Source organism: Pleurodeles waltl, chromosome 4_1, assembly GCF_031143425.1.
Source record: "Pleurodeles waltl isolate 20211129_DDA chromosome 4_1, aPleWal1.hap1.20221129, whole genome shotgun sequence".
NCBI lineage: Eukaryota > Metazoa > Chordata > Amphibia > Caudata > Salamandridae > Pleurodeles > Pleurodeles waltl.
This window is the reverse complement of record NC_090442.1, coordinates 165,630,240-165,644,023: the sequence shown is the minus strand read 5'-3', so window position 1 is coordinate 165,644,023 and position 13,784 is coordinate 165,630,240. Positions and strand designations below refer to the sequence as shown.

General features: G+C 40.9%; 1 protein-coding gene across 1 annotated transcript in view; it reads left to right on the top strand.

Moving 5' to 3' along the window:
- The window catches only part of PTN (pleiotrophin), a 193,140-nt gene that overhangs the window by 122,638 nt on the left and 56,718 nt on the right, over positions 1–13,784 (top strand). The window contains exon 2 of the mRNA XM_069227962.1: positions 4,957–5,057. Within this exon, the coding sequence (XP_069084063.1) occupies positions 4,958–5,057 (100 nt within the window). The 5' untranslated portion in view covers position 4,957. The remainder of the gene's footprint in view (positions 1–4,956; positions 5,058–13,784) is intronic.

Here is a 13,784-nt window from a genome sequence, read left to right as displayed (position 1 = left end):
CAGAGCTCCGCCATGGCACAGAATGGCAGCAATGCTGTGCCATGGAAAGGAATGGTAGCAGAGCTCCGCTATAAGATGGAATGCCAGCAATCCTGTGCTATGGAAAGGAATGGTAGCAGAGCTCCACTATAAGATGGAATCCAGCAATGCTGTACCATGGACCGGAATGGTGGCAGAGCTCCACTATAAGATGGAATGCCAGCAATGCTCTGCCATGGAAAGGAATGGAATCAGAGCTCCGTTAAAAGATGGAATACCAGCAATGCTGTGCCATGGACAGGAATGGTAGCAAAGTTGTGCTATAAAATGTAATGCCAACAATGCTGTGCCATGGAAAGGTATGGTAGCAGAGCTCTGCTATAAGATTAAATGCCAGCAATGCTGTGCTAAGGAAAGGAATGGTGGCAGAGCTTTGTTATAAGATGTAATGCCAGCAATGCTGTGCCATGGAAGGGAATGGTAGCAGAGCTCCGCTATTAGATGGAATGTAACAGAGCTCTGCTATAGGATGGAATGCCAGCAATGCTGTGCCACGGAAGGGAGTGGTAGCAGAGATCCGCTGTTAGATGAAATGCCAGCAGTCCTGTGCCATTGAAGGGAGTGGTAGCAGAGATCTGCTATTAGATGGAATGCCAGCAATGCTGTGCCAAGGAAAGGAATGGTGGCAGAGCTTTGTTATAAGATAGAATGCCAGCAATGCTGTGCCATGGAAGGGGGTGGTAGTAGAGATCCGCTATTAGATGAAATGTCAGCAGTGCTGTGCCACGGAAGGGAATGGTAGCAGAGCTTTGTTATAAGATGGAATGCCAGCAATGCTGTGCCACGGAAGGGAGTGGTAGCACGGCTCCGCTATTAGATGGAATGTCAGCAATGCTGTGCCACGGAGGGGAATGGTAGCAGAGCTCCGCTATTAGATGGAATGTCACAGAGCTCCGCTATAAGATGGCAGTGCTGTGCAATGAGAAGTAACACTACCAACTCCGTGCCCATAATGACAATAACCCTTTGCAAGGAGGACAATGATAATTATGCTAGGATATTTGATGGGCGGGAAAATAACAGTTGTGTGCCACAGATGCAGGTAAAACTTTGAAAACAGAAACTAGAAGGAATGACCTGCTAAAGAAATGATGCTGTTAATTCTGTGCCAGTAAGGGAGAGTCAATACAACTGGTGAGCAGGGTAATGACAAGAAAGTTTTTGCCATGTGATAATGCCATGGCATGACAAGAATGCTGACAGCACTATGCTAGGTGAAATATGCAAATAGAACTGTGCTACGAGAAGGCTTGAAAATCATACTGTGCCAGGAGGAAGAGTGATGGAACATGCCTCCGAGGCTGTATCAGAGAGACTATGTAAATCTCTCTGTTAGGAAGTGTTCCGTGCAAGTCTGGAATTATTTTCCAATTGTAATAATACTGCGCTAGGAGGAAGAGTGCTCACAGTACTGTGAAATGAAGAAAATCCAGTGATACTGTGCCGGATAGATGGATGTCAACAGTGCCGGTGTGCAAGGAGAATGGACACATATCTCAAGAATGCTGTGCCAAAAGAAGGCATGCAAGTAATGCTGTGCCATGCAATTAACATGCTGCAATGACACAACCAGAATTCCAGTAGTGCTGTGCCATCAGAAGAAACGGCAATGGTTGGCCATGGGAAAAACAGGATTAAGTAATTGTAAAAGGTACAATTTAAATATTGATGGTGCCAGGAGGAAAATCACATTAATGCTGCCAGGGTGGTAATAAGACTCTGTATTAGAGGCAGCATGAAGTAAGATGGAATGTGAGTGATGACTGTGCCACACGCAGAATCACAACCAGGTTGTAAGCTAAGAGGAGTGCTAGTCTCAAGAAGAAAGACAATAATGTTGTGGCATGCAGAGTGTGTCGGTAATACTGTCGCCCAAGGAGATTATCAATAAGATTACTCCACTAGGAGAACGTTAACGGTTCTGGGCTATACTCCGAATTATCATAAAGTTGTGCCATAGGTGTGTAACTGGGGCAATGGGAAAATCTTGTAATGTGAGATCGAATGTCAGTAATACTGTGGCCCTTATTATGAGTCTGGCGGTCGCATGACTGCCAGACTCGCGGTGACAGTCCCACCGCACTTGCCATGGGCAGTGCAGGGGCCCCCATGTACAGCCCCGTCGCGCATTTCACTGCCCGAATTACGGGCAGTGGAATGCGCGACCGGTGCTGCTGCACCCGCCGCACCACCACATTGGCGCCGGCTCCATTAGGAGCCGGCGTCAATGTTAAGGCCCTGTTCATTGCAGGGCTGGCGGGCGGATACACTGTTTCTGCCTGCCGGCCCTACGGTGAATTCCTAATAGGGCCAGTGGGGTTCAGGCCGCCCGCCCACCAAACTCATAAGGAGGGCCTGTGTGTTAGAAATGGGGCCTCTAGTTGGCAGATGTATCCACTTTTGTCCAAATAGGGACACAATCCAAATTATCCTGTGCCCACCCTCTGGTAGCTTGGCACTGAGCAGTGAGGCTTAACTTAGAAGGCAATGTGTAAAGTATTTGTGCAATAAATCATACAGTAACACAGTGAAACCACTGAAAAAAGACACCACACGGGTTTAGAAAAATATAAGATATTTATCTGGTTAAATTAAAGTCAAAATAATAAAGATTCAATAAGCACAAGTTGACATATCACTTTTTGCAAGTTTAAAAAGAGTCTTAAATCTTAGAAATCAACAGTTGTCTCTTGTTTGCACAAAGTACCTGGTTTGCGTCAAAATTACCATGCACTAACTAAGACCGCAGAGGAGGAGATGCATGGAAAAATCAGGTGTGCATCTGATTTTCCAGCACGGCACAAACAATGCGTCATTTCTTTCATGCTGCATGGGGCTTTGCATCGATTTCCGGCGCGCAGACTTGGTTGCTCACTGCAATGTAGGAATTTTTTGCCGCCTAGGGACAATGCGGTAAAAATACTGGGCGTGCGGGTGAAGTCACAGGCGTTGCGTCGATTCGGTAGGCGATGCATGAAATTTTCTGTCGCACGGCAGGCACTGTGTTGATTCTTCACTCAGCAAGTCAGGCTGCGTTGTTCTGGCTCGGCTGTGCATCGATCCGGTAGGGCTGTGCGTCGAAATTCCAGACACAACGGAGATGCTGCATTGAGCTTTTCTCGGTAAGTCAGGCTGCGTTGTTCTGGCTCGGCTGTGCATCGATCCGGTAGGGCTGTGCGTCGAAATTCCAGACACAACGGAGATGCTGCATTGAGCTTTTCTCGGTAAGTCGGGCTGTGTTGTTCTGGTTCGGCTGTGCAGCGATTTTCTTGTCGCAAGGCAAGCTGTGCATCGTTTCCGGCAGGCTGTGCCTATGGGGAATGGAAATTATACTGTAATGTAAGATGGAAGGTCAGTAATGCTGTTCTACTTAGAGAATCGAGATAAGGCTGCGATGTAAGGTGGAATGTCAGTAATGTTGTGCCTATAGGGGAATGGAAATTATTCTGCAATGTAAAGTTAAATGTCAGCAATGCTGTGCTACTTAAGGAATGGAGATAAGGCTGCGATGTAAGGTGGAATGTCAGTAATGCTGTGCATATAGGGGAATGGAAATTATACTGTAATGTAAGATAGAATGTCAGTAATGCTGTGCCTATAGGGGAATGGAAATTATACTGTAATGTAAGATAGAATGTCAGTGATGCTGTGATACGTAGAGACTTTAGATAATGATGTGATCTAAGGTGGAATGTCAGTGATGCCGTGTTTCTGAGGGAATGGATATAATACTGTGATTTAAGATGAAATGTCAGTAATGCAGGACCACGCGTAGCAGATACTTAAGGAATGAACCAAGATGGTGGCCAGAAACAGATGTACGGTACATAAATAGGAATGTCTTTAGCATTGACGTTTCTAGATTCTAATTCATTCTGCCCTTTTGATTAGAAAAGCTCTCATCGCTTAAACCGAGGCACTAAGAATCCAGTAGAGTCTTATGAGGGAGGAGCAAGAAACAAACCGAATTCAAAGCTGGAGGAGAAGGATAACTGAAAATAAAACTTGCATGTAAAACAATAAATACAGAAGAATTTTCTAGGAATAGTCCATGCATGATTACTAGGGGAAATGATGGGTAAAGACTTTTCAGTATGTAAAGAGAAAAGGGCAGGCTACATCTTTGGAACAATTCTTTGTCCTGTAAAAAAAACGAACTTTCAAACATCATCCCAGGGTATTCAACCCATGCTCCAGTGAGCCACAAATGCCATCAAAGACCAGGCTTCTGGTGAAACCTGTGCGGGTGAACCGTGGTGCACTTCTTATGGGATTGTTTCATGCCATAGTTCATCTGGATGCAAGCCGTAACTAAAATAAAACAGATAATCAGGGGTAAGTTGTCCAAAGATACGCTTTAATGTTCTTATTAATAAGTTGAGGGCAAGAGAATGTACTCATTGCATTCACCTTTGAGGAATCCAGTTTCACTATAATACGCATGCGAGGTGCCTAAATTAGGCAGCACTGATGTTGTTAAGGTGCCCAAGAGAAACCAGGCTCTACTGATGCATTTTCTAAAGTGATAATGAGGGATGGTGGAGTGGATATGTGAGAGCTTGGTTGACACATACAGCATTCGATCTTGGAATGAAATTATATGAAGTTTTCTACTGCTGTAATGAAATGATGCTGAAAGCAAGCTCACCTTCAGTGCAGGAACTATGGAAGCTGCATGGAGAGCTAGTGTAATGGCTTTGAATGGGTCGACGCAGTAAATGGTGGAAGAAAACAGAGAGGAAATGAGTAAGGGCTAGGAGATAAGTGCTGAATTTTCCTAAACGGGTGAGACTTGAAATTAGCCATTTGTTTGATAGGAGAGCTTAGTGAGAGATGGAAAACAGGTATCATACATGGCTGTAATTTTTTGGTTGGTTGGCTGAGAGCTTACATTGTCCTTTTTGTCCCTCGTTACAGAATGCAGCTGCAGCATCATCGGCTTCTGGTCGTTAGCCTCTTGGCAACCTTCCTTGTGCTTGCCGTTGTTGGTACAGATGCTGTGAAGAAGGAGAAGCCAGGTAAGAGATTCATGTTTGGTGCCCGTGATCTGTGTCAGGGGGAAAATCTAATAAGGAGAACTGGAGATATGATTTTTTATAGATTTAAATAGGAATAGAAGTGCCAGTGATAGTCATTGGTCATGGTAGACCAGGACCTAGGTGCAATTTGACATGTGATGGGGCACAGGTTGAATACATCAACAAGATTTGTCTTGGTCAAAGGTTTTACCTCCTGACTTTAGTCCTTTAGGTCCCAATCCATCACAGGAGTTTTCTGCAACTGCTCTCACCAGGACTTCAGGGGAGGCACATAGTGACTCTCAGGGTGTCTGACAGAGGCCAAAAAGCAAGGTCCAATCTAGGACCATTTGCCACTGGTCAGTTGCAGGAAAAGGCCTCTTGTAGCTTTACGAGAAGTTCATCCTTATGACCCTATGTGTCCACTTCTTTGTCCTGGGCACAAGAGGGAGTGGGCTCTCTTCTGGGCTCTTCTCAGGTCTCAGTGAGCATGTTCAGTCCTTGTCTGATCCTCCACAGGTCTAGGAGTGTTTTGAAGTTGGTGTCTGGAGATGTCACATGTATGCCTTGGACAAGATTGTGGTTTGGAATGACTCCTGGCATGCCCTAATCAATGGAATAAAATGTCCCTGTGCCAACAAAATGCACTTTGGGCATTTTCAAGATGATAGAAGTCTTTGACAACACTAAACTTGGGATATGAGGCTGTGTGTGTGTGTGTGTGTGTGTGTGTGTGGAGCAAACTATGGTAATTCTAGTATTTTCCCACATCCAACACTAAAATCCAGTTTGGGCAGTCACTGTACCTTTCATTTAAACCAGACACAGAAGTCTGGTGGAAAAAAGCAGGGTTTTATAACAACCATACAATGGATACACAAGAGCTACTTAGGCATCATCCTTCCCTCTTTCAAGGTTGTGTCCCCACTGTTATATATAAACCCCAGCAGAACTGTCAAGCAGGATTTGACACTACAGCAGGACTTGGCACATGACTGGAGCCTTTCTGGCTCGGAGGATAAAGGACGGGCCCTGCCCAGGTCTCAGCTAATATTTGCATGAGGCAGGGGATGCCTCTTCAAGCACGCTCCAAGTGTTATATGTAAAACCCCCTAGAGACCTGGCAAGCAGGATTTGGGACTGTAACATCATGTAGGATGCTCACTGCCTCACTCTGAATATTCTTTCTGGGTTGGAGGGGTCATCATTGCCCAGTAGTTGCTCCTAGGAGACATTTCACACCCATTCACACCTGTTTCAATGCTAATTACTGACAGGCAGAAGTGGGAGAACACATGCGAATAGGTCCCCACAAGCTTTACTCATGGAAAAGGTAACTTTCTAAAAGTACATTTTAGTTATCTCTTCTCAAAAAGCCAACTTCACCACTGAATTAGATTTTTATTAATTATAATAATAGTTGTCCATTGTTTCTAAGTGTTTCCTAACCAAAATTAGCATTATTAAATGTAAAAATGTAACCCACTGTTTTCCTATAGAACAGCCAACCGTGCTACAGTGCAAATAGCTTTTGGACATTTTTCACTGTATGAACACATTTAAAATTTTGACCCATATTTATACTTGTTTAGCGCCGCATTTGCGTCATTTTTTTACGCAAAAACGGCACAAACTTGCAAAATACAATTGTATTTTGCAAGTTTGCGCCGTTTTTGCGTCAGAAAGCGGCGCAAATGCAGCGCTAAAAAAGTATAAATATGGGCCTAAATTCCTACATGTCCTACTTTTTAATACCATGCATTCTGCCTTTTCAGCACTGAGGCCTACAAAGGGGTGACTTAAAATTAATGAAAAGGAAGGTTAATACCTGTCAAAAGGGATACATCATCAGGACACCCAAGGGAGACTGTATTGTTTGTCAAACAAAGGGTGGGGATTTTATCCTTTTGGGAAAGGGTATTGTGGAGCCACGTTTTTAGACCTTATAGCAGATTCATTAGAACACTCCTGGGAGCATACTGAAACCTCATCCAAACATCTAAGAAACGAAATCACTACATCAAAAACCCTAGAAATATACGGTTGCCTTTGCCCTTCGACAAGAATCATCATATATCTCTGAAAAGTGTCTGCTTTTTGCTAAAGCAATTCTGTTAATTTTGTCTCGAGACACCAGGTGTTCTCCTGTGTCCTTCTGTGTAATCTCATGTAATTTCTCTGGAATTTCACAAAATTAAACTAGTGCAAATTACGCGTTATGCCCACCCCTAATTGTAAGTGTCCAAACTCACTCTACATCCTTAAGTACACCCCTGGGAGACAAGTGTGAAAGTGAAGTACTTTGTCATCAGGTTGGAGTGCATCAGTACTGGTCACGAGAAGGCTGCGAACTGCAGATGCCACTTGTTGCCTCCTCCTCCTCCTCTTACCACATTGGCATTGGTGCACAATTGCAATCCTGGCACCCCCATGTCAACATCTGTCCTTGTAGCAATACAGAGGGCAACTTGGATGGTGGTAGTGGGGGTAGGAGGTGCATGCCAGAGTCCAATGAAGACTTGGATCTAAGCAACTTATTATGTTATGGAGGATCAGAGTGCACTTGTAGCCTGAGTGATACCTGCATAAGGAGTGGCAGCACAACACTATTGGGAAAAAAGCAAACAATGACATTGCAGACCTAATGCTCCTCTGGTAGCTGAGATTAAAAAAACACGAATCAGATCAGCCTGTTCTCCAGTCAAACACTGAGCGGAAAATCACTTGGAGTCGATGATCTCTAACCCGGTCGTAACAGTGAATGGCTTACTGTGGCAGTCCGACAAACTATTATTTCTGATTGGAATTGATCCACACCTTAGCCACATCAATTACTAAGATCGAGGGCTAACTCAACGCTTTGGAATATAGGTAGCAAAGCACACTTAAATCTGCACGCAAATGCTTCCCAATAGTTGAAAAGTTATGCGCCTTGCAGTAGTTGCCATCCTCAATGATTATGCAGTCAAGTCAGCTCTTGAATATCCAGAAAAACCTAAGCATGTAAAAAACACAAAACTGCCTCATCCCACAAACATGCCTTGGGAAACGGCGGACACCTTATCAGATGCTCAGGGGGAGTCAGTGCAAGGAGAGATAATTCACGGGTCCTGCCATGAAGAACCAGCTGCCAAAGCTCTACTTCCACCTGGGAGGGAACACTTAGGGCAGTCTCCCAAAACCAGGATGCAGCAACTAATAAACATCTCCCATTGTGCTAGATGACAAATACAACATCAACATCTGTGCAGGCTGAACAAGTTGTAGCAAAAAATAACAATGAGCAATGGTCTAGAGTCCTCTCAAAAAGAGCAAAAATGAGACTCAAAAAAACTAAAAACAAAGCTGCCAAACAAAAGTTGCAAAACTCATGCATCAGCAAGAAATAAATCTGTGCAGACTCAATGGCAGTAACCCAGCTACCATGTACCCTATTTTCAAGGCAAAAGCAGCTCCCAAAAAGTTAATGAACATCTGACAATAAGGCAACACTCTGCACCCACAGCAGAAAGCCATTTAGCACCAATGTTCTCTGAAAGAATCACTCAGGACTTTCCAGAACAATTTATTCCATCCCAATCCACGTCGGGGATTGAACAGATAACAAATCTTCCTCCTAAACAAGGTGCCGAAAACAGCAGCTCAAATTGGCCACTGCCTGACAAAACCCCGGTTGTCATCATTAGGGATAACTCCGAAAAGGCCACAAATGACTCTTCACTCGTAAAGTTGATCTCCACCCTGTAGTACATAAATTTGGGACAACTCGATCTTAAACAGATCAAACGTGTTGCGTCTCTTGAAACACATTCCAACATAACGGGGTGTAACCCTGAAAGACATCCTGGGGGTAAAATTCAAACTCCTGACAAATAGTAAGAACGAAAGAGAATCCAACATACTAATGATGAGAACTTCCTACCAGGTCCAAAAAAACGACCTCTGAGACCTTGGACTTTGAGATTATGAAATTAGAAGCACCCAGGTATCTGCACTTACTGTACTGACGAAAACAAGGAGAGTCACCAAGATCACAAAATTGACCTAACAGCATCTTGAGAGGAGCAGGGCATTCTCAACTAAACCTGCCCTTCCATAAGTTGTGAACTTCACGATCCTATGCCAAAGATCAGGACTAACCAAGGAAAATAGCTTTGGAGCCTCAGGGAGAAAAACAAGAAGGAGGTTGGGGCTGGCTGTCTTCTACTCTTGAGTGATCCCCGAAATTACTCCTAGCGAGAGAGGGCAAAAAACCCCAAAAAGTCACTGAGAGAATGCAAAAGATAAAAATAATTCTATGGAATGTAGCTGGGCTGTCTAAATTGCTCAAATCCATATCCTTAAATTCGTTTATAAAGAATGCAGACTTATTATGCCTCCAGGAGACCTGGTCAATGAACCCCATAACAATCCCCAGATTTTAGGAAATCCATCAAGCTGCAACTAATAAGACCATCAGACAGCCTCTCAATGTATGCAAGCATGAGCCTTGAACTCACTATAAGGAAGAGCGACCCTTGTCACCCTGGATGGCCTTAATATAAACCATCAGCGAACAAATAAGCAATATGTCAGCCTTTCGATGTATCCTCTTCAGCTCGCTTATGGATAAAAGTTTCAGTATTGATTTACAGGGCCCCAATACTCTGGGTGGATGGCTGTCGTGATCTTGATGGCATCTGGTACCCATTAAGGAGGGAGAAGTTGAGCCTTTGTAGGTCAATTTCCAATACAGGTGTTTACAAGCGTGGAGATCTTTGCTTGCACTTAGATCAATTAATACTGCTACACAACAGCCATCTAAGCATCTTCTGTTCGATATAATATATGATGTTCGCAACACTTTCTTTCCTTTGTTACCTAGTGATTATTCTAAGCATCCCATAATAATATTGCAAACAAATGGACTTATCCATAAGATTTCACTTCTTATTATCTGCTAAAAACTCAGTAGTCAGTTCAGTCACCAAGGGAGTAGTGAAAGAGCTACATGACAAGTGTAAATACAATAGTGATCTTGCATGTCTTTGTGTTACAAAATTGTGTGACTTTTAGTCTTACTATTCAAAGATTGATCTATGTTGAAACTAACTCTAAGACCATATAGCCGCAAATTAAAAACACATCTATATTTTTTCAGGTCTGGGAACTACATTTCTTTAGGAAATACTGTAGTGTGAGTGCACCTAGGAGTTTGCAGTCATGTGCAACATAATTTATTTTATGAAGCCCGTTCTGCATGTTAGAAATATTAGGCCACTTCCTTATGAACATCGAATATTAAGTTGATATTTAGCTATAAGACATTGGTGGTGTCCATGTTTTATTATGTTATCACTATTTTGATTTTGGATTGCCATATGATTTCTAAACCAACATGAACCATTGATTTAATTAAAAATGTAATATACAGTCACAGTTTCACATTTCTACAGAAAGAGTAGATTAAATATGTGAAGGCACCTAAGAAATCTACAGAAACCAAAGCAAAACATCATGTTCATATTTCTTAGATTAACACCAAAATTATTAAAACAATGTATCTGACGGTGCTCTCACTGTATTTCTTTCAAACATTATCACATTTTTAGAACACAAGCTAATTGACATATTTAGGGTTTTGGGGGGACTAGGAATATTAACTTACTTCTTCCACCATCTAGAACCTTTCAAGTGAAACTCAGGTTAGCCACTCTGATTTGCAAAGCCCTAAAAGAATTCTTGTATACTGTTGTTGTTAAACTGGTGTGTATAAATTATAAACCCTGCTTATTTGTCAAAAGTGTTCTGGACGCTGTAGTGGCCACAAAGCAGTTGTATGACATAATATTCGGACCACAAATACTGTGAAACACAAATTACGCAAAAAAATAATCCACGGCACAAATATCCAATTTGCACACTTTAGGCCTTATTACGACCTTGATGGAGGGGTTTCCTCCATCACAAATGTATAATGATCTCATTATATTCTACAGAGATCGTAATATGGTGGGCGGGATATCCGTCACATTTGTGATGGAAGAAACCTCTCATTCAAAATCGTAATAAGGCCCTTTGCACGTAAAGTCAGAAATATTGACAACAAAATGTAGCAGACCACAATATTATCATAAAGTAGGTAAGCATATCAAACTTTTACTATAATGCACTATATTTACTTATAATATCTTTGTACTATAAAATTATATTAATAATGCAGAACTTACAATCAAACAATAAACATATGTCAAAATACTTGCAAAAAATAATAAACATAACATTAAAGAATAACATTATTTAAGCATAAAATAATTAAACAATTAAAAATCCTATATATAACTAAACAAATTCATTCAATAACAACCTTAAAAGAAATACAAGTAATAAACAAATATTACTACAAAAATAAATAATGAAAATATTTGCCATAAAACTAACTTTTAAAAGTAATAAATATTAAATCTAAAGAAACCAGATAAAAACTACACTTGGAGAGGTCAACTTCACTACTCTTGCTCCAACTTCACCAACAGTAGTAAAAGTGTTGGACTTTAGAGAAGCCAGATTTACTACTCCCACTCCAATGCAAGCAGCATTAGGGAAAGTGTGGGACTTTGAAGGGGTTAGATTTACTATACTCACTCTGGCATAAGCAACATTATGGCAGGTTTTGGACTTTAAAAGAGTCAGATTTACTATTCCCACTACACTATAAGCAACAGTAAGGAACCTGTTGAATTAAGGAGGGGTTTGATCTACTATTTCTATTTTGATGTGAGCAACAGTAGGGAAAGTGTTGGATTTTGGAAGGGTGGGAGGGTCAAATTTACTATTCCCACACCAGCCTGAGTAACAACAGGGAAAGTACTGGAATCTCAAGCAGTCAGATTTATTATTTGCACCCCAGTGTAGGGCAACAGTTGGGAAAATGTCAAATTTTAGACTTCAGATTTAACTTCCCTATCCTAAATTAATACAAAATGCGGTACATAGATATAAAATAAAAAAAACATAAAATATATTTCCTTACACATATGAAAAGTGTATATTTAAACATTATAAAAATTATATAAATAACTAAAAACCGGAACACAACATACAAAATTATACATAGAATTAACTTACAAATTATGTCAAAGGAAAATTTAGAAACATGGATTATAACACTTCCAACCTCAGGATGCTAAAATAACAAAAAAAAATATTCAAATTAAAGTAATAACAGAAAACTAAACAAAATATATTATTTTAAAAATAATAACACTATAAAATTAATTATTATCCCAAAAAACCTTAAACATGATGTTATTGATTAATATCCACATTAATAAAAAATCACGTACATAATTAACAGTCAGTTATCCAGATGACCAAATGAAAAAAGTATTACTATATTTAAAATGTATCTATTTAAAAAGCAAATATTTTCTTAATTATCAACTTAACAAATTTTAACTCATTTAAAAGAATTTTATTGAAAAAATGTTCCACCCTATTTCTCTACAAATCCAACAAAATAAATTTACAGAAAATATACAGAAAATTAAAATCTATAAATATATGACCAAATAAAAAAAATCAAAACCACACAAAAAATAATTAAGCATTCCTTAATATTAAAATATGAACAAGTATTAGCACAAAAAATAATACAACTTAACTAAATAATTAAAATCAATATTAAATACAATTATATTAAAACTATATATATAAGCCTTTAAATGGATATTGTTACCTTCTGTATTCTGTTCCACAATATTTGTGACACAATTCTGCAGTGCGAGTTCCTGATGCGTCGACATCGAAGATTCTGTCAAAGGGGCTTGCGAAGCAAAAATCAGTGCTCAGGATGCGGTGCAGTCAAGGCGATGTGTTGGCTCCGATCTATGAAGTAGCGGTGATGCAGAGATTTGGCGTTGCAGTTAAGGCTGCCATTGATGAGGGATGTGAGGAGCTGGCACTGGGAAAAGCATCCCGCAGTGGTGTTTCTGAAGGCGATGTGTTAGTCCCAAGATGTGGGTCACAGTGGCGATGTGAGTCTTGTTGCATCGGTTCTAACCCATGCAGTAGCAGTGATGCATTGGTTCTGTTCCTCACAACAGTGGTGATGCATCGGTTCTGCTTCCGCAACAGAGGATGCATCAGTTCCGCTAGAGCAAACACCTTAGGCTCACTTCCAAGAGTTCAGGACTGTGGCATGACCCATTGGATTTGCCAATGCTTATTTTAAAATGTAGATACAAATTTCTGGTCACAGGATACAGCATTTGTTTTTCAGTACTAAGCTTTGCACTGACACTTGTGCAGTGTAAAGCAGTGCAAAGTATTGTATTGTTTTCTCGCCATTGCGAGCATCTGTCATTATTGATAAAGATTATTGTGCTTCATACAGTACGCTTTGTTTCCCATTTTTTCTACACCAATGCTTATGCCATAATTTTCTCCCACGAGACTTGTTTTGAAGTAGAAACACCTGAGAGAACTCGGAAGCTGAATGTGTAGTGCCTGATTTTATCACATCCGAAGAGCCAGATTTATAAGGCCCTTGAGCCTTTTGGTGCCTCAGTAGCATCCTTTTTTATGCTAATGTGGCATTAAGGAGGCCATTCTCCTTTATCATATTTATTAAGTATAGGAATGTGAAAAAATTACTTACATATGAGCCTAAGTAGGAACACCACACAGTCACACAAAGTGTGTGCATGCAATCATTGTGTGCTCACACCTTTACGTTTTTCTTCACTA